Raw genomic sequence first — 21,711 nt, forward strand, 5'->3', positions numbered from 1 at the left:
TGCTTTCTCTAGTCTTCATCTCTCTCTCTCTTCCTCCATTCAATAATTTACTTTCCACAAGAGGTTTGTATCTGCTTGATTTTGGTTGAACCATATTTTTTTTCTATGTCCATCCTGCGTCTTCTTCTACAGTGCAACCTCAGAAGTCCATTTAGTGTTTTTTTTTTCTTTTTTTGCTGATTTCTTCTTTTCCTACTTACTTTTCTTCTTTCTCTCTCTCTTTCGCTCTTCCTTTATTCTGGCTTTAAAAAGATCTGTTAATTCTGGAAGTGCACCTCTCACAGTTACCCAACACAATGATGACCGCAATCTCCAATACTGAAAAGTGTTTAGCAGCTCACACATCATAATCAATTAAACAAACAAAAGACGACAAAATAGGCAGCACGAAATGTATCATTTTAGAAGTGTATAATAAGCAGAAATGATTTTTGTCCTACACAAATGCCCTTTCTTCTTACAGAGATCATCGGCCTGCTCACATTTGTTGTGTTTGGAAAGACACAGAGAGACGGTTAGTTTGCTGGGGTGTGGTTCGAATCTGTAGCAGCAATCTCAGCTTTTGATTGGTGCAATAAGCACACACCAAGTATTCCACAGTGGCACTTTTAAACTCATCCATCGCAGCGGCTCATCCGGTTGAGGCAATAGTGTTAAAAACCTACTTTATGCTCACTGAGGAAATCATCTCTTACACCAACAGCAGGACAAGGAGGAAAGAAATGTTTAAACGCGGAACAAAAATAAAGAAAAAGTGACACTTCACTACCTAGTTTCTTCATCTTTGGTATAAAATCTGCCACCTGCAGGCTGCGTTCGTTTAACAGTTAAGAAAGACTCAAGAAACTGTCAACCGTTTCACTAAAACTATTGCTTTTTGCACATTTAAAAATCCTAGCGTCTTTTTTCCTGTTTTTTTTTGTCAGAAATGAAATTCTATTTTTGTTTTTTTCTTTTGTTTTTTTTTTGCAGTGAGACAAGCAAAGCAGGCAAAGCAAAACAAACTTTAAAAAAGTACAAATGTGAAACAGAACTTTAATCTCATGATTCAAATAAACTGTCCAGGAAGCAGTGGATTAACCCTTTCCACGTTTTCTTTTTTTTCCTGACCGACCAAAATCTGCTGCGCTGCACCACATAATTTATCAATTCCCTTCATACAAAAACAACCTTTTTTTTTTTTTAAATCCTGTACAGATAGCTTTGTGTCACCACTCTCAACACGTTTAATCTCTCTCTTTTTTTTTTTTCAAGAATTCAACACTATGGAAACTTTTTTTCCCCAAAGATTGAGAAAATTAAGGCAATAAAGATTTATGAAAACATTAATTCTAGAAAACTACTCAAATAATAAAAAGAATGAAAATAATGTAGCTTAATATCAAAGGAAGACAGCCCGTTTTTTTTTCTAGACTTCACTTCCTTCTATTTTTTTTAATTAAAAAAAAGTCAGAAAATCTACCTGCACATTCAAATGTTCTTTTTTTCTGTACAGTTGAAGAGTTTAGAGTTCAGTCTTTCTCCTTTGGAGGCAAAGTCCAGTCTCAAGGTGACGTAAATGATAAAACTCAAAGTTGCAGACTGCGTTTGATTTGATTCTCCTCTAGTTCAGCATCACCATCATGTCTTTTTCTTGGTTCAACCAGGTAAGAAAGATAATAGTTTTTTTCTTCATTTTTTTTTGTCTTTTATTTGGTGCCTGTGCACAGTGGAAGCATTCTCCCCTCAGTGTTGTCCATGTCACCTCTGTGTGGTTTTTTATGTCCTGTTTCATTTTAATTCTGTCTGTGTCTTCAGCGCCTTAGTGCAGTCCTTCAAAAGGCAATGCAGCAATGGTTCCTACCAGGTGTTATCTAAAGGAGACAAAAAAATTAAGGGTAAAGGGAAGAAAAGTGTGAATAATGTTGCTGATTTGAAAGCAAAATTGTACAGCTACAAAAAACAAAAACACTAGCAGGTTATTGCAGAAGCAGAGATACAAGACACAAGGACAGAGAGGGAGAGAAAGGAGGGTTGTGTTTCATAAAGCGGACATGATTTTATGACCATAAAAGTGTGGTGTAATGTGCATACTCTCTATCTATCACAGCACATTAATTATGCACATGTACATCTATTAAAAAACAGCCAGTGGTATGTTGGCACTTTTGTTCATTACAAAGATATTTATGAGCAATTTATCTGAATGCCTCTGACTGCTGGAGCCTACTAATAACCTCAGATTAGCTTTACAACAGTTTTTGTGTATTGCTGTAATGCACCCTCTTGTGGTTATCTGAATAATTGCATGTAGAGGCAAGGAGAGTTTACGTCCATATGGCGGATGTTGTAATAGGATCTGTTTCCAAATCTAAACCTTAATAGCCAAACATGGTTGAAAATAATAATAATAAAAAACTCACTTAGTCTGCTGGTAAGTGTAGGCTGTGGCATGATCTGCTGTGTTCTCCACTGACAAAGGCTGCTGCCCGCTGGCATCCTGCGAGGAGGGGGCAGCTGACTGTGGAGATTGGTCTGTCACCACACCCTGAGCAGAAACCCCATCAAAGAAAGAAGGTCACACATCAAATCCAACTTTCTATGTCTAAATATACACTCTTTTATTCCACCAGACACTGGAGTACAGATTAGATTATCAAAACAGTTTACTAAAGAAAAAAAAACATCTTCATGCAATATTTAAAGGTGACAAGTCCAAGTGCTTCAGGCAGGCTCCTTTTAACTCTAATTTTAGGAAGCACTTGTGAAACTGTTAGGATAGGGGAATGTGCTATAAATTATTTGTTCTGCCTGCTTGCCTGTATTTTTTGTTAAAGTGATATATATATATATATATATATATATATATATATATATCAAAAAAGTAGCTGCAACACTTACTGTCAAATATGAGAGCCATATGGACATTTGAATGTTTTGTGTAAATACAATATTTTAACCTACTTGTATTATATCTATATTACATATCTGTAAACACAGTTTTTGTCCTTACATCCACTGTGATGGCAGAGGCAGGCACTGCAGTGTACTGGGGAATGTAGGTTCCTTGCATAGGAGCAGCTGCTGCAGTAGGCATGTACTGCAAAACAGTGGGAGAGGATACACACACACACACACATTATATTAAATATAAGAATATTCTACTTAAAAGATAAACACATGGATGCAGAGCAATGTGAGACTCACAGCGCCTGTTGGGCCCAGAGACAGGTGGTTCATCTGCTGGGTGAGAGGAGCCATGACACTGGATGGATGAAGAGACAAACTGGGCTCTATGGCCGCGGCTGGGGTGATCACAGCACCCTGAGGCAGGAAGGAAGCATGAATGAGCAGCCAGGTTATTCCCAGTGAATAAGTGTTAAGTGACAATAATAAGTGGAATAAATAATACAAAATAAAATCTCCAGATTTTTTCACATAAAACCAGATTCATGGTTTTTAATCGATTTTATTCCACTTTCCCGAAAAACAACAAATTTAAAATTCTCTTAATGTAGGCTGCTTTTTAGCGGGTGTCCCCCAGGGCTGCATGTCTCTGTTTGAGGTACTGAAATAATCAAAGAACACATTTTGAAGTTAAAACTGACAGTGTGTAGTTTCAGCATACCCATAACCAGCTATGGGCAACTAGTCAAGTCTGTGTCATGGGGCAGGCTTGGGCATCAAGTGAGGAGAGAGGCTGGTAAATGGATGATAAAAAAAGGAAATCCCGATTTTTACTGTGTGTTTTAACTCATAAAACAAGCTGACAGCATGCAAGCACTACTTTGGTTTTATGTTAGTCAGCAAGCCATTGATGGATGGTAGCTAACTAACGAGCCAGAGCACTGGCATCATAATCGAGAACACAGCAGACACCTTCACTCTCCATCCACATGCAGTCTAACCTCTCAGTCGGGCGTCAGGCTACAGTCCTCTGTCTCTCGGTCTGCAGCATTCAGCTGTCTGTCCGGTTTGTTTGCATGGCTCAAAAACACGTGTGTTGTTTAAAGAGCATGTATTACGGTAAGAGCTCTCACTGCTTCAACTATTCACGCTACTACATACACACACAAACACAGAGCGATGCGGGTGATCAGGAGAGAGTGAGAAGTCTGTTTTATAAAAGATCTTTGGAGCACCGTGAGGATAGATGATAGATAGATGACATTTTTCAAAGGCAGCTTGCTTCTAGGTCTGATGCTGCAAAAATAAACCAGTTCACCACACAGAAAAACTACCAAACAAATTATATATAACTTGAGATGTAAGCGCTATAAGCAATGTATTTTTCATCAGTATGAATTTATTTTGAATAGATTCTGTTTTTTGTTTTGCATTCAACAACCTCTAATAATGACGATAGATCCAAATTCATTAAACATCCATAAACAGAATCAAAACTATTCAGCTGAATTTCTGTTTGCTTCAGTTTTGCTTGAGGGTAACATTTATATACCCTCAAGCAAACCTCCTCTAGAGCGCAGCAGTCTAAAAACAGAGGTGGAGGTTCACCCCTCAGCACGACAGTGACCCGAAGCATAAAGACAACACAGCACTGGAGTGGCTTCGGGACAAGTTTCTGACTGTGCTCGAGTAGCTCAGCCAAAGCTCAGACTTAAACCCCGTGGAACATCTGTGGAGAGAGCCGAAGATGGCAGTTCACAGAGGCTTCCCCTCCAATCTGACAGAACATGAGCGGATGTGCCAGAAAGAATGGGATGAACTGCTCAAATCCAGGTTTCGCAAAGCCTTAAAGACTTACTCAAGAAGATGTGAAGCTGTAACCGCTGCCTAAGGGACTTTGACAATACTGAATTTAAGGTCTAAATAATTTTCTGAAAGGAAACATGTGGATGTAAAGAGGTCAACAAAACTGAGAAGGTACACAGAATGACTTATTACAGCAACATATCTGTGTGTTAGCTGCAATAGAGAAATGCTGGTTTCATAAGAAACTTTTTAAGATATGCAGCCAAAAAAGTAGTTTCAAATTCGATGACTACAAACAGTCTCTCTTTGTACATGCCGACGCAACCAGACAGCCGGCTTTCCACCTGACAGAACATGTTTTTGAATGGGGCAGAAAGCCTTTTACTGTAAATCTCCCTGATGTGAAGGGAATTCTTTGATGCCGAATAACACCTTGATGCACCAGACTCTACTTTTCCAGTACAGCCTCAACAGCTCTGAAAGGATTTAATAGGAGACTCCTCACTCTGTGTGCCGTGTGAAGCCAGGCAACATCCCCGTGGCAGTAAACACTGTTTATTTGTGATGGCTGTTTAACCACACTTCCCATGAGCACAGACAACATCAGTTGATATGTGTCAGTGTTGCTCTGGAGAGCAGCCGGCACCTCTACAGCTGCGTGTCGAGGCAGGATGTTAGACAAAAACGGGTATTAGGTTTTGGTATTTTAGGCACAGACACAGCTGTATGGCAGTCAACAGCTCTGAAGCTGTGAGGTTTCATAAGACCAACCCACAGAAGTAAACACACACTCAAGGTAATGATACGTAGCTATTTGAAGTGCTCCTTTTGAATGCATATAGAGTCTGTCACAGTCGAGAATCTTTAAGTTACACACACACACAGTACAAACAGTAAGCGCCGTTAACAGCGGTGCAGTGCACTTCCTCCTGACTGCTGTCTTCATGGGGAGATGTGTTTGAAGAACACAGCAGCATGGTTATCAGGAATGCTCTGTAAACACTGTCTATAGCACCATAACTGAATGTACAGTATACACACACACACACACACACACACACTGAGAAGCACCCACACATAGATGCATCAACAGATCGGCAGACAAAGCTTTGGCGCCGGAAGGTAAATTTACCAGCCAGATTCCAGCTAATACCCGAGCTTTTCATCCATCTAAATAATACCTTCTCTCTCTTAATGACTTCTCATCCTCTTTACTCTTTCTCTCACTTCATCCGATCTCACAGCAGGTTTAAATGCAGACAGAGAAAGCTGCACAAAGGAAGAGGAAGCCCTCACTGACTAACTGTCTGTGCTGATTTATAGCTGTACAAGTGTTAAACCTGCTATCTCTGCATGTGGACATTGTGCTTTGGAGGGTCTGAGATGAGTGTAATTGTACGCTGTAGATGCGTGTATGTGTTAATGCTTTCAGTCATCGGGCCTTTTCCTGGGGTGAGCTATAAAAGAGACAGTAAACTGTTCCAACTTTGGCCTCACCCCTTTCACTTACTCGAGTAAAGCTGACTGGCTGCAGGCACTGTGCTGAATCAAACACAGCATTAGTGATAATGACACCTGTTTATTTGAAAAGCACTAACTGCTGCTCATGTGATGGGAGCTCTCAGTGTGTCAGCATGCAAAGAAAGAATGTGAACTGACATTATTTGTTCTCCTGTGCTGGTGAAACCACACCCTATTTCCTTCTTTTAAGCTTACAGGGGAGCTCACAGGACTGCATGCAACAAAAACACAAGAAGATGCAGTTTGTGAAAATGCCCCACAGGCAGGCATGGATGACAGTTCTGCACACAGAGGATCTCAGCATTAAAAACAGAAAGTGAGTGTTGTGCAGTATTCACAGACTCAGATATCTACCAAACTGTGCTTTCTTCCGGCGGTTTCACCTTTTTTTGTCTCCTCAAAATGGCTTTTAACATGGCAATTTAACTCAGGAAGATCTAAAATCCTAATTCTTTGGATGTCTTATTACAGCCCTCCCCAGCCTTCCTTGTCTTTCTTGCCATGTGGTTCGGGTAATGCATTCATTTCCTGTAAGGGGATTTGTGAGTAATTATGCACAAAGACCTCCTCTCACTAATTAAGATGTAAAGACAGGGAGTTCAAGTAATCTGGGCATTCCACCAAAGCTCGGAAACACACAGTCCTTAAGGCACTCTGCTGTGTGTAAAGGTGTGTTTTAATGTGAGTGTGCTTCCACTCTTGTATATGTGCCAGTCAAACCACATGGCACAGTTTTTTATTCTAATCTCTTAATTAGAGCCATCATTTCTTGAGTTCCTACATTTCTTGTTAGTGATGTACACAACAACCTTCCAATTTTGGTGCCACGGGCGTGTAGAAATCTCAAACTATATGATGTACCGTTGGCTGAGTGATTAGCGGAGGCGTGTGCATCAACCTAAATGTGTCAATGAGCGCACACCATTAATCAAAGTTACGAGTCATTAACTGCAGTAGAGCAGTGAGGAAGCCTCTGCTGCCATAGGAACAGAATTACGCTGCTGTGTCTCTCTCAGGCTCCCTCCCCGATGCAGCTTTAATTTGCCAAGCTCTTCTGTATCCAGAAAATACAATGACTAGCCTTCGTCTTTGTTGTCTAACAGGGACTTCAACTATGCATAGACAAGTCTGTGGAAAAGGCGCGCGCAGCCCAGACATGCTTTTGCAGCAGTTGTTTTCTTCTCTTTGTTCTCGATTTATTCTTTGTAATCCCTTCTTTCCCTCTCTCTGCTGTCCTCCCTCTGTCAAATCCACTGAGTTTTCTCCTTTATTTATTTATTTTCTCTTTCTCCAATGCCTCTTTCTCTCTTCTAGCTTTCTCTCTGTCTTCTCCCAAGTCTTAGGAAGTCATATCAAGCGGCCTGCCAAATAATTAGATGGGACATTTGTCTGAAAACACATTTACAGAAGGGTATTATCCTCTCTCACAGACATAATTTTAATCAGATATGACAACAGAATGTGTTTAGGATTTGCCAAATAGGCACAAAGAGGAAGACAGATAGGAAGAGGAGAACCACAGGGAGGAGGAAACATTTTACTTTATTTTTTTTAATGTTAGATGACGGATTCCACGGTGCATGGCTGATACATTATATCTGCGCTGCCTGTATGCAACTGACAGTGTCAGTGCAGCACAACTGAATTTCACTAGTATAAAACCTTGTTGTTGGCAGCAAACCAAGTTATAGAAATCTGGATGATAAAACTCTGTCTTGTAAGTGAGGCCAACTTTATTTGCTCTAAAATACCTGCAGGACAGGAGCTCTACTATACGGTAAATAGCATTCCTGCATTACAAATACCCTATTGTGGAACGTCTGTCCTGATAACGTGACACGACTGAAGGCTTCAGCCATGATGGCCACTAAAATCCGTACTGCTGTTTTGATCAACTTTTCACAACAGGTACTAATACTACACATGATAATGAACATGTGAATACATGTTTAAAGGCGTGATTCAAGTTTATGTTCATCCTTAACAACTCCAAGGTTACTGTACCATAAATCCATTCTGCCAATGATTTTCTAATATATTGACCTTGATGTATAGAGAAGTGGACAAACAGAGCAGCACTTTTGTGTGCCGGTGAAGTTAAAGAAAGTCAGACAGACATCAGTGGAGGCTTTGTGCAGACTTTGTCGATAGCTTTGTGCAGCCCTGGGGTAAAAGTAAAGAAAAGCTGAAAGTTGCCGTCAAGGTTGTGTTTGTGTCTGTGAGAGTAGGAGAACAGAAGGCTGAATCTGTTGGTGTGTATTGTGCATACTGACTGCTCACCTACACTTAAGTCAATAATATAGTGGCTGTACATGTGTATTCATCATGTGTGGGTGTTTCCATCAAACTTATGTGTGCTTGGATAGAAAGAGATCAGAAAGTCCTTTAGTCCAGATGAACATCATGAGTATCACTGCAGTGTGTTGACCCTGCCTATACTCTCCTGTGCATATAATATCTCTATCACTGTATTCAGTGCGTGAAAAGTTGCAAGACTTTAATGTGTATCACTGCCAGTCTCTGTACCTGAAGTGTCACCTCACACCAGCAGGGGGCAACCTTCTATAATGGGTTTTGAATTAAACTCCGCTGAGCTCTCCTGCACAGAGGCTTTTTGCAGGCTGATTCAGCAGAGTATGGATGAGATGCTGTGTTACAATTTTGTTTCCTGGTCTGACCTGAAAACGGTGCTTATTGGAACTTTTTTATAGAGCTATACAAAGACAGGAACAAATGCGGATAAATCCAGAGAAGACTGGCAGGAATCACAGAAAGGAATGAATTGAAAAAAAATAGAAATCAAAAACTATTGCTCCATGGGGAAATACTAACAATGGCATAAAAACAAAGGAAATGCTGATTTAAAAACTTACTGTAGGTTGCATAACATACTGTTGATGTGGCATCCAAGACGTACTCTGGACCTATGGCGGAGAAGATGAAGAAGCAGAAGCAGAAGAAAAGAATGGTGGTGACCAGAAATGATGAAGTAAACAGACATAGGAGAGATGCAGAGGACAAAGGGAAGGACATAAAAAAATGAAGTAATTAAAGAAGGTGGATATAGGCATGAGTAGGAGGATGCAGAAGGGAGGTCAGGAAGAGATGAGAGGAAAAGGAAGATCAAAAAGAATGTTACAAGTGGGTAAAGAATTGAGGAAGAGAAGAACATAAAGAAGGACAATTGGAAGACAGAATGACGGGAAGTGAGTGAAAATGAGAAATCCAAAGACAAGAAGAAAGAAAATTAATCATTAGCTCAAGTCTTTACAAGCCTATTTCAGAGCCTCAGTCCCTCCGGCAGCATGTCTTGGAGAATAAGACTGCAGTAACTGAGGGTCCACTATACAGTATGTTTTGTTGTAATTATAAGAGGATATGAAGACCACAGAGAGCAAAACAGTCTAACAATTACAGCTTCACAGTGAGGGTTTCATCATCAAAGCCTGTCTTGGCCACAAATCACTTCTTTCATCTCCTGCTGCCCACTGCCCAGCCCCGACATGAGGAGGAACAAGTCCCAGAAGACTGCCTCGTCACATGCAGGCCATAGCATGCATGTGTATGGTGATGACATTTGTGCATGTCTATGTCACCTATTTGTGTCTGTGAGGACTTAAAGTAATGCTACCCAAGTTAATTTTGTCACCTTGTGTTTTGCTCAGAAAACGGGATGTGACTGGGAATTCTGCTCGGCTGAAGGTGTGTCTTTGCATCTGTCTTTTTCATTTACATCCGTATGTCATACGAACAAAAGCTGTGGGGGTGGACCGGTGTTTGTTTTAACATCTATGTGTTTGACAAACTGAGGATCAAGTTGTGAGTCAAGCACTCAAAGTAGCATAGCGACATCGCCAAGCAGCTTTGACATGACTTGGTGGGGAGTATGTGTGTGGAAGCGACGGGATAAGACGAAGAGAGGGATAAAAAGAACATTTGTACCCAAGAATGAAAGATCAATGGAAGGAGTGCTGCAACACAAGCCTGTGTTATACTAAGAATTGTCTTCAATGGCATGAAATGATAACTTTATTTCTGTGTTTAACTTTCTCTTTTTGGTTCATTCTTTCCATCTAAATTACCAAAAATGTATAAACTCTTTACCAATATGATTTTACTCAAACATTTCAGCTGGAGCCATTGCCTATAACTGTCTAAAAATCTTTATTCTGGGTTCTTATAAAACAAAGAAAGATTGTTGTTTCTCAATATATAACTCTGAGGTTTACGTGGGCAAACATAAAAACACAATTGTAACCTGAAACTGGAGAAACGTCAGCAGACTTATTGGCTACTTTGAAACCACAGATCAACAGCTGTATAAAAGCTTTCTTCTGTGGCTTTCCGGAACAATGATAAAGCCCTTGGCCTCATAGCATTTGAGGGGGTCCCACCCACCTGATATGTGGAGACAGGAGAGGCAGCAATGAAGGGTGTGATTGACGTCTGAGCAATCATCCTATTGGTGGAGATGCTGTATGGCGAAGAGTAGAACCTATGGATGCATACAAGAACCAGGTAAGCTTCTAGAAAAGTGAGCCAGGAGCATAGACATTAGTCACAATGGGCACATACAATGTAAGCAATATATTAGCAACATGCAAGGGTGAAAATAAGCTTTTCATATTCTACCTGGTATACATCAAGACACAGCTGACACAATGAATCAGATGTCATCAAGGCTGTCTTGTTATGAGACTTGACATCGGTGTATCTTGTTACTGCTTTACTGCTGTGCATAGCAATACATCATCACTATAGTGTGTAAATAAGTAAAATATTTCGCTACTGCCCTTTATGCCCTTATTTCCAAGACAGCTGCATCTGTAACATCTGCATTTTACACTCTGTTTACTCCTCTCTCTGCACCGTTGTTTGCCCTTCTAAGTTTACTCCATTTTTTTTCATCTCACCCCCTCAACCCACCAGCGGTAGAATGCTGTGGCTTGCAGTGCTTTATTTATCATTGTGTACCTAGAGAGGACATGTTTCATCCGCCAGGCCGTGTTGCTGTGCCCGATCGATCCCAAAGTGTCTGTTGACTGAATAATGGAGCGAGGGAGGGGAGGGTAAGAGAGAGGCAGAGGCAGAGAGAGGAGCCCTCGCCCATCTATCTCTAACAGCCATGATTGGATAAAAGGTGGCTGCCACAAAAGTGCTTCTTAGTTAGGGAGATTTAAAAAAAAACAAAACATAATGTCCAAAGGTTGTATTGGATTATACATTAGTCATGTGCTGTATTTTATTTTAAGATCTGTGCAGTATACAGAGATGACAGTGGGGCTTTACAGCCAGTCAGACACAGGAAGGAAGACTTAGAGGAATCGGTGCTCTGCTGTGACACAAGCACACATCTCATTTCAAGGATGAAATAGGTTCCCGAGGTGCTCACCTGTTGTGTTACTGCACCTTCTGTTCCACATTACATTTGCTCGGTCAGTGACCACTTATTGAACCTCGGCTGAGAGATGCAAACTCTTCAGATATTCTTAAACTATACTGCAGTGTAGGGCTTGTGCATGCAGTTGGTTTCCAAGTGCCTGTGATAAACTGCAGAGCGTAATTGTGCTTTACACACACACACACACAGACATCCAGCCTCCCCCTCGGATTTTTATGCTCTACTTGGTGTGCTAAAGGCTAAGTAGTAGTTGTAGATAAAGAATGAAGAGAGAACAGTAACTCTCCAAAGCCTAACATGGTTCAGTTCTGTGGAACCAGACAAAAAAAAACCCCAAACAAACAGAGAACTTATTAATTACTAGCAGGTTTTGCTCTGGTTCACGTCCAGGTTGAAGATACCGGTACATTTTTTTTTTTTGCACTTATCCAACTTTTGAAATAAATTTGCTTGTACATAATGATGGCTAAAGTATAAGGTATACAAGATATATATAATACACTATTCATGGCTTATATCACTAATATGTAATAACACATATCAACAAATTATATTGGTTCCTTAGGAAAATCCTGCAGATAGGAGGTTTTGCTTTGGCCATCGATATGTAAATTTCTGCACCTTCAGCATGTATTTATTGAGCTATATTACTGTGTCTTTGTTTGCAAACCACCACATGAAGAGTTTGGAAAACAAACTGGAACTTGTTTGTCAAAGTGACCATAACACACACACAAAATGCAGTGGTATGGATTCATCTTTTGCACTGCACAATTAATGTATGACTTGCATTAGAGATACTGTATTACTGTCATTGATGAATACAAATGAGGGAAGGCAGCTGGGTTATTCAATACGGTCCTCTGATTGTGTTTATTGTATTTTTCATTACAGTGATGTGTATTGAGAGAGAGAGAAGTAGTGGGCAGAGGACAGATCCAAGGTTATTGATGGAGGCTATTAGCCCCGAGCAGCTCACTGTCAATGGGGACTCCAGCATGGCTGTTTAAACAATGCACTAAACATGTAATTGCGAACAAAACATTACGACAGGATTGCATTTAAAACCTCTCTGAATCCCTGGTGTGATCTAAAAGCCCTGTCAGGACTTGGCCCTGAACAATTAGTGAATGATTTAGTGCTGACCATAGTGACTTTTCAGCAGAGAAATGTGGAGGAGCATGCTAAATTATATACATTCTGTATGTGTGTGTGTGTGTGGGCAGGAGAGACAGCACACTGAGAGGTCACAAAGATAGAGAGAAACAAAAGGACAGCAGATCAGACCAGATAGGAGAAAAACAGAAACAATGAGAAAGTGAAAGCATCTCAATGATACAGGCAGGCTATAAGCCGTAGCTGTCTGGCTGCAGGGACACATGTTTCCAATAACTTAAGACTGGCATCAGACCCTAAAAACCAGCTGTCCGCAAGCTTGGAGCAACGTGTAATTGATTCGTACCATTCCCATCTCCTTGGGCTGACTTTATTTTTGCCTTTGCCCTCTTCTTGACCCTGTTCGGCCTTCTATTTTATTCAGTCCCCCTTCCCTCCATGCTTTTCGCTTCTCTAATTAGCTGCATTAGCATTTCACAGTCATTTAGTGCTTCGCCGGAAGAAGCCCAGATGACCTCGGAAGAGAGGTCAGATAGGGCTTAAACACCACAAGCGCACAGATGCTAGCGTGTGAGCCTGTATTTATGCATGCACGAACACACACAAAATACAGCACATACACACACCAGAGATGACTGAAAAAGGCAAGCAGGAAAAGCAGCTGTTTGGAATTAAGAACCAGGAATTAGAAATAAGAAAGGAACAGAAAAAAACAAATGAATAGAAAAAGAAAGAATGATTTGAAGATGAGAAGAAGCAAGGTAGGGATGAGTAAGGATGCAAAGTGGAGGAAAGAGTGAGACGACTAGAGGAGAAGAAGAGGAACAGTGCTGGAGGGGAGCATCCTCATGGGATCGCATCACCAGCAGCGTTCCTAGCAGACAGGACCGATCTCCAATTTCCCCCTGAAACAGGCAGTCTCTCTGCTGTCTGTATTCAGCTTGGGAGCACTGCAGATAGCCTCGGCTGACGAAAGTCTTACAGCGGGACTGCAACACCGCCCATCTTCCCTGTCTGCAATCAAAACCTACACGTCTGACAGCTTACATGCATAGGTGCATAAATAAATGCCCCATCTGTATCAGTCAGATGTGAGAAAGAGGCCGAGAGCCAGAGTATAAGGTGTGTGTGTGTGTGTGTGTGTGTGTGTGCGTTAACAACCTGTGTGGCCTTCTCATTGGCATGCAAGCGCTTGTGTACATGCCGGTGGCTGGCTGATGTGTCTGATTGTGTGTTCATCTTTGCAGGTGTCATTTTAGTACAGGCTTCTATACTGTGTGTACTTGAGATGAAGTAAGAACATCGCATACGAGTGAATCAAAAGTGAAGTTTTAGGGGAAAAAAACATTCCACCTACCCATTCTGTATCGCTGTGGGGTCATACGTCAATGCCATACCACTCTAGAAATAGTAAAGAAAGAAACACAGCGGTTAAAATCCTTGCTTTGCCTTTTAAATAATATGTGTTTATTCATTTTGTATTTACTCTGATGTGATTTTAAATCAGACTTAGATATATCTTGTATGTAATAAATTGAAGATGCAAGGAGGAGAAGAAGGCTAAGCAATAAAAAACACACAAGATTCTATTTAAATTTCACCAACACTCAACTAAAAATAAGCCTCTTAAAAACACTCATGTACAATAAAATGATACTGCATAATTGTGTGTGAGCTTAAAAGACACTTCTAACTGTGCTTATCTTTTTGCAAATACTCACAAATGTAGTAAAATAACCACAAGGACATTGAGCAATCGCTACTGCTGTGTGAGTGCTACTGCATAACAGAGATATAACGACACAAAAATAAGTTCCCACTTCAAAAAACTCACAGCATTCCAGTTGATTAAAGACAAAGTATGAGAGTGGGGTTCTTTATTTAATGGATAAATTTCACACATATTTCGATGTGGGCCTAAAATGTAATTAAAATGGCAAAAATTTTTAACCTTACGGAGGAAACCAAACCGTGTCAAAGGAAAGTGAACTATATTTCACTAAATGGAGATCGACCATTACATGCCACTCAACACTGAACCATTGGAGGAGTGTTGCTCATAAAATAACAAGCAGGTGTCACACGGTATCACTTCCCAGCTACAGTGCTCCCGTATGACCATCCCCAGTATATATAATAGACTAAGAGTTTCATTCCAGCTGCATTATATGACCGATCAGAAGACAGTCAAGCTTTGATCACCGACACTTTTCCCTCTAAATATTTTCTTTCTTCCTTCCTTTATCACAAAGGAGTACATCTGTGCTGAGCCTTCAATAAGATCTTCATCCACTTGACTGCCCCTTGACAATTTAGAGCAAACAAGTGTTTTAGTACACTAACCTTTATTTTTCTCCATCACAATCACATCCCCCTTCTATCTGCAGCCCTGCGCAAATCAAGTGTACTTGCTCTATATAACACAAGGCATGAGATGAAAAGGTGCCCTGATGCTGAACTCTGTTTAGTCCCCGCCCATCACTGTTTTTAGCAACGACGAATAATTCAGTAGAATTAATATAAATGAGTCCTCAGCGTTGATAACATCAAATAGTGAAATTTAGTTATTCCCGAGTACAGGTATTCATACCAGCACCCAAATATGCATTTGAATTTAAGCATGTATACAAGAATTCTACTTTTTCACCTTGTAAAGAATATATTATATTCAGTGCTGGTTCCCAGCTGAGCTTTTAAATTATCTTTTTGTAGTAAAACATTTCTGAAGATGCAGTGTAGGTCAGCTCTGTGAGGAGTCGGTGGCCTGCCCTTGAACTTTTGCACCCTAATTGTATGTCTACAAAACACAGCCTTACACAGGTGTGTGATAGTGATCAGGGGTGCTCACCAGACGTCCTTGAATAAGAAGTAAGTGAGTGAAACAGGTTAAATCTTTCTATTCTTAATAAACAAGTCAAAATGCTATTATATTTAGTTTTGACAAATAAAGTATTGATTATATAAAAGACAAATAAGTTTTTCTTACAGGGAGCCTGAAATTGTTTTCTGCTAATGGATGCTGAGTGTAGGAATTCCTTCCATGATGGCAGCTGAGGTCTGACTTTCAACAGGGGCTCTTTTACTGCTAACTGGATGCATGGAATCAAAATGGTGAATACCACAAAAATGTTGCTTGTGTAGCATCAACACTAATTAGTAATAAAAGATCTTTTACTACACTTGAAAGCTGCAACAGGTTCTATTGTTTCAACACATGCTTATTTTTTAACTCCATCCTCTCAGATGGGCTCTGCAGGATCTGGTATCCTAACAATGCACAAAGAAACTGCACTGTGAGCAAAGCTGGCTTATTCCTCAATAGCCTATCACACATCATACAAAGTGAGCAAAACTCAGCAGAGCATCTGGAGCCATCTGTTAAAAAAAACTCACCCTGAAATGAGTTTTCCAAAAGGTCACTATGTTTAAAACAAATAGGTGTGAATAAGCCAAAGTGTGTTTCTCTAGACAAATGTTCTTTGTGTGAGTGATTGTGTGTGTAATATGTGCTCATGTCATTGTCCCAAGGCCAGACTCATTTAGGACAGAGGGGTTCTGGGAGATTAGGATCGGTTGACTGAGTGTGAGGGTGCAGCGAGGCACCTCAAAGCATCTCAGCGGCCAGATGTCTCTATTAGTCGGCCTGGACTCAGAGACCTGGCTCCAACAAAATGCACAGACCTCTAAAGAGATGCTTCAGGGCCAAGTGAGGCAGAACCGGGAATGCTGACAAATGTGTAAGGAATCTCTCTAAAACCACTGACTGTTTATTCCAAGTACGATTCACAAAAAGAGCACAGAAAAGAAACACTAAGACAGTGTTTAAGCACTGCATGGGGCGTGTTAATGTTTGCTCTTAAAAATAAAAGCTTGTGTGTGTGTCTTCAGCTGCTGCACACAGACACACATGAAGGTCAAACACATACGCCACAGCATCCTGTTTTTTTGTTGTGCTCTTGTTGCACAGCACAGTTTCAGCCTGGTTCCATTTCATTTCACTTCATCACTCTGCTCTTTCCCAACCTCTGTGTAATGTGAACGTTGGGAAACTGCTCTTGGTGTGTGGGTGGCGACATGATTATTCACTTTTCCTTGTTCTGCAAATTAAAGCTTTGGTATCGACACTAAAAACTTTTGAACTCTATGCATTGTGCAACAGTCAATCTGCTTTCAATCCTCTGTACAAGGTTTCATTTCTTCTGAAGATGACAGACCGGAGGTGGGAGTTTCAACAAAAGCGAAAAACAACTTGGCACTGGGGTCTTGCAGAAACCTTATATTTTAAATTTAACAATCTTTATATATGCCAGCTTTCATACTGTCAGCAGCATCTCTGATACAGCTTACAGTAAGCTAGTGGAATTGAAAGCTGATAATGAACCTGCAGGGGGGCCTGTCAAGCTTTTCAGATTTTAAACTCTGGTGTAAAAATGTGAAAAAGAAACTGATGTCAGCTAGATATTATTAAAAGGATGACTTATTTCCCCAACATTTGTGAGGAGACAACTGTTATACTTGTTATACTACTAGAAAGTAGCATAGGCTTGTAGACTGAAACTGTACGTGCAACAGACTTGATGTAGTAACTGTGACAGTTTAAATCGAGGCAACTGGACTCAAGGATTGTTTTTTGAAGATGCCTCGCCACTCCCCTGATTGGCTTCTTCAGTTGTTCTTCAGTTCTCCAGGGGGTGGGGGGAACGCCATCAAAAAACAATCCTTGAGTCCAGTTGTCTCGATTTAAATGACTATGACCTGGATGAATGAGAGCAGTCTAAGTTTATACACACCGGGAAGGCAGTGACCACATTTTGGTATTTAAAATGACTGCTGCGTAAGTAGCTAAGTGAGTAAGAATGTAAACGTCTTAATGGTCCAGATGGTAGCCGAGAAAATGGTGGATGGGCTTGTTGCATCATAATGTTTTTTAAATCAAACCATGATATTTTCTTAACCATAGTTTTGTTGCCTAAACTCAATCCCCTGCAGACACCGCCACAGATGTCACAGGAAACAATGTTTGGAAGCATACAGTAGCTGATTTCTGATGCAAGTAAAGCAGAATGTGTCCCACAAAAATATGTTCACCTAGCTCTTGTGTTGATGGAAAATATTTTATCAGTTAATGGTCCAACATGGATATAAAAATCAGTCCTTCAAAAATCATTATCTGCCTCCTGTCCTCTGTTTGTGGACTTTATCAGTTGTTGTCTTTTATGCTACCTCACTGAAAACCCTTTAACTCTATAGATTATGTCTGAGTATGTGTTCTTTGCAAAGTCTGCAAGTGCACAGTTCTGCTTGGAAAATGTGCCGTTTTCTTTTGTGGAAAAGCAAAAGGGAAAAAAAAAACACATGGAACAAACCGACTGAAAAATATACCCTGCATTTAGCCCTACATTTACTCACTGCTGTAAAAAAAAAAAGCTACAAATTTAGGACTCACCTCTCCTTCCCGTGTCCATGGTCGACCATTCTGGGGATATTTGACCTGTGTCTGCCTCTTCTTCTGGCCTCCGTCAGCAAACTTGCAGAGTAAAGGCTCTGCAGGGGCTACAAAAAGGAGACAAGGACAAGCAGCGAGATGGATTAAACCTTTTAATAGACGAAGAAATTAGGTTAAAAGTTACAAAGATTATACTACAGTGTTATGCTGTGGCTTAAACAAAAACATAAATCTGCTGCACCTGAAAACAATCTCTCTTCCACCCCTCTAATCCAACCATCTAAACAACAGCAGTTATCGCACCATCTCTACAACTCCTACTACCATGCGTTCCCAAAAGCTGCCTTGACGTAGAAGCAAAGCCAAAGGCTAATCATCAAAGCATGGTGAAGCAAACAGGCATACTTAAAACACTAAATAACACAGTTTGACCCCCGGCCAGTAGACTGCGATTATGATTGCTCCAAAGACAACATAGTTCATTTCTGGACCAAAGAAAGAATAAAGGCTTGATTACAAATAGGATTAACTTGAGTGTGACCTCCCATGCAAAAGTTCACCAAACTTCAAACTTCAACCTAATAGGCTGTAGTACTACACAGCCTACAGGCTCCTGAAAGAGAAGGAAGTAGCTGGATTGGAATGTGATTATCCTGAAGAAAAATGATTTCTGTACATTTATTTTAGGGTGAAAGGACGGCTTGATGATTGGATAGGTGGACTGACTGCAACTATTCCTGGGAATATTTCTTTTAGTTTTCCAGGCAATATATATCAACTCAGGTTAGAAGACCTCATATTCCTTCTGGTGTGGCTGCTGTAAGTCCTCTGGGAGCTTTCCGACCATGTAAGGCTATAAATGTAATCACAACAATCTAGAACTTGATTTGGGATGAGGAGCCAGTGTAAGAAAGTAAGAAGACTGTCAGGAGGATTACATCCATGTCTATGCCCCGCAGCCCATCAAAGTTTGTTTGTAAGCGTGCAGGTCATGTCCGGTTGAGTCTGATTACACTCTTGAACTAAGAGTGGAGAGTTTTATAAAGTCCCATTGAGCTGATGCAAAAAAGAGCCTGTGCCAAATGCTAAAATCTGGAATAAATTATCTCCTGTTGTCTGTTACATGTGTGAAAGAGTAACATGAAGCCAAGAGTTCTTGTTTGAAAATGGTTTTAGTACGAATAAAGACACCACTGAGACACAGACTTTTATGAATTGCTTTATGACTCTAATACACCCACAAAGGCATGTTTTTAGTCACTGATGTTTCTTTAAAGAGGCTATTGCCACTTTTGTCCTATTTAATTAGCAATGATGTAAAACTCACTGTGGATAGCATAGGATCAAAGTTCTTAAAAGACACAGAGCGCGATGAACAAATTGCAATATTACCATGCTGGTACTGACTCACACATTATAAAAGCCAAAATAAACTATGCAATCATCTCGCCTACTACAAGTAAAATGTTTCTTCATTTCTCAGTAAACTGAAAAATGAGAAGAGGTGTTCACAGTGAAGGAAACCATCCAGGGTTTAAAGACCGAGATGGAATGCCTGGGGACCCCGGATGGGTACTCCAAAGAGAAGCAGATGAAGAAACTGTGCTGTGTGATTATAGCTGCATTTAGGGGTACTTTGTCATTACTTTGCTTCAACTTGATTTCTCTCTGAACAACAGGCCAGGAGGGAAGCCTCTGTTATCATCCTTCGCATCCTTCGCCTCTGTTATCATCTCTCTCTCTATCACTCCCCCTCTGCTCCATGTATTCACATACATCTGATGTGTTGAGTTGTAGGTATGCGCGTGTGCATGTACGACCAACAAAGTCTGCAGTAACCACATGATAAACAAGAGCCTTGCTCTGAGACACACGCAAAAAAGGTTTACATCAACACTAAGAAAATGCTTTTTTCCCTTAAAATTGGCAACAAAAAGGCATCTATTTTTGTTCAAAGTAACGGACAGATCAATGTTCATACCTTTTTGAAAAGTGTACTTTTTATTGCAACCATATATGGTACTGGCTGGAACAAAGTGTTCCCTTTATGTCTTACTGTCTGTGCCTGAGGAGGGAACTAGGAAGATTAGGCAAGTTAGTTCCATACTGGTTTAATATTAACATATTTTATATGTCATATTTTAGGGTGTTCTTCCACCCATATATATATATATATATATATACACATATATATCAGGGTTATGAGAGTTTTCATATATTTTTCTTGCAAGTTACAAATTCATCGATGTGTGTGTGTATCTGTGACAAATGACTTCTACTTTATAAGCATGAGAAAATATGTGACATGAGGACTGACAGACACTCTTGATACAGACTTAAAGGCTGCACTGGTGTTGTGTTGTTGCTGTTTTGTTTCACTGGCGTGACAGACAGAGAAAGCCACACTGTCGACGGCTGACAACTTGTCAAGTTTATAGTCAGGACACTTTCTTTCTGCTTCTTCTCTAAAGCACCACACACAGACGAGCAGTAACTCAAGCTGATCTAAAACAGTTGTTGTTGTCCTTTGTATTTATTTTTATAAACCATCACATAGACAGGACACAAATTGTGAGTTAAAAAATGTTAAGTGTAATAAATGTATTTCATGTCTTTTTCTATGACAGCTCTCCATTGAGGAATGGCAGACTTAATTCTAGCATTCAGTCTCTTGGTACTGCTCATATTCGTACCCAATGAGCAAACATAAGAACAAGACAATTCAGCATATAAACAATTGGAGAAATCCTGGAGAGATATGAAAATATCTCATCTTTTTCAAAACACTGTTGCTGTGAGTAGTTTCTATGTCTGAGCTTGTGAATTGGCTCTCATTCATCAAACACCGGCCAAGAGCTACATGCCAGTGTTTACATGCACAAACATGCCTACGCAGTCGCATGCATCAATATTGTCAGAGTGCTTTGGTTGCCTTGATGCAGCACAAATTTAGAGGGCTGCAGGAGTCCAATATTTATCTGGGTAGACAGGTGTGTAAACGGTCACAGTGAAAGTTGTGTTGCTTTTCTTTTTTTTATATTTTTTTCTACAGTGCTGTCACATTCTTTGGTACCTGGGGTGTAATCCTTTTATTATTATTATTATTATTATTATTATTATCTAACATGCCAGATTATACGGTCATAGCATTTCACAGTTCTGCCAAAATAACACATTAAATACAGAGGAGATTAAGTGTTTAAACAGCAGCACAAATGACATAAAATAACAAAATATTTGATTAGGTTGGAAAATAATTGTACATCATCCACATAATATGAGAAATTTCTGTGATTGAAAACTGTGACACAAAGTGGCATTCTGGTTACTTAGGATGTCAAAAAAGGATAAGAACAAAAAAACAAAAGCCCTAAAATGTCAACACAGGATTATTTTGCAAGTTTTATAATGAGCTTGAATAATAATAAAATGAGCTTGTATGTTTGGTGCAGACCAAAGGAAGCTGTTAAGGAAAAGAACCTCATATCCACTCTGGGAATGGGCAGCTTTCAGAGAAAGGCTTCAACTGTAGATC

The 21,711-nt window shown here is 40.1% G+C and overlaps 1 protein-coding gene across 4 annotated transcripts in view; it reads right to left on the minus strand.

The window, feature by feature from the left end:
* Nucleotides 1-1,015: 1,015 nt before the first annotated feature.
* LOC114448194 (RNA-binding motif, single-stranded-interacting protein 3-like) overlaps nucleotides 1,016-21,711 on the minus strand; it is a 90,409-nt gene continuing 69,713 nt past the window's right edge. For 3 of the 4 annotated variants that reach the window (XM_028424971.1, XM_028424975.1, XM_028424974.1), the window contains 8 exons: nucleotides 18,177-18,283; nucleotides 14,088-14,131; nucleotides 10,612-10,708; nucleotides 9,087-9,137; nucleotides 3,187-3,303; nucleotides 2,993-3,079; nucleotides 2,403-2,527; nucleotides 1,016-1,853 (listed from right to left, as the gene is read on the minus strand). In XM_028424971.1, the coding sequence (XP_028280772.1) occupies nucleotides 1,850-1,853; nucleotides 2,403-2,527; nucleotides 2,993-3,079; nucleotides 3,187-3,303; nucleotides 9,087-9,137; nucleotides 10,612-10,708; nucleotides 14,088-14,131; nucleotides 18,177-18,283 (632 nt within the window). In that variant the 3' untranslated portion in view covers nucleotides 1,016-1,849. The remainder of the gene's footprint in view (nucleotides 1,854-2,402; nucleotides 2,528-2,992; nucleotides 3,080-3,186; nucleotides 3,304-9,086; nucleotides 9,138-10,611; nucleotides 10,709-14,087; nucleotides 14,132-18,176; nucleotides 18,284-21,711) is intronic. The other variant, XM_028424972.1, reaches the window with a different exon arrangement.

Source organism: Parambassis ranga, chromosome 16 (genome assembly GCF_900634625.1).
Source record: "Parambassis ranga chromosome 16, fParRan2.1, whole genome shotgun sequence".
Taxonomy (NCBI): Eukaryota; Metazoa; Chordata; class Actinopteri; family Ambassidae; genus Parambassis; species Parambassis ranga.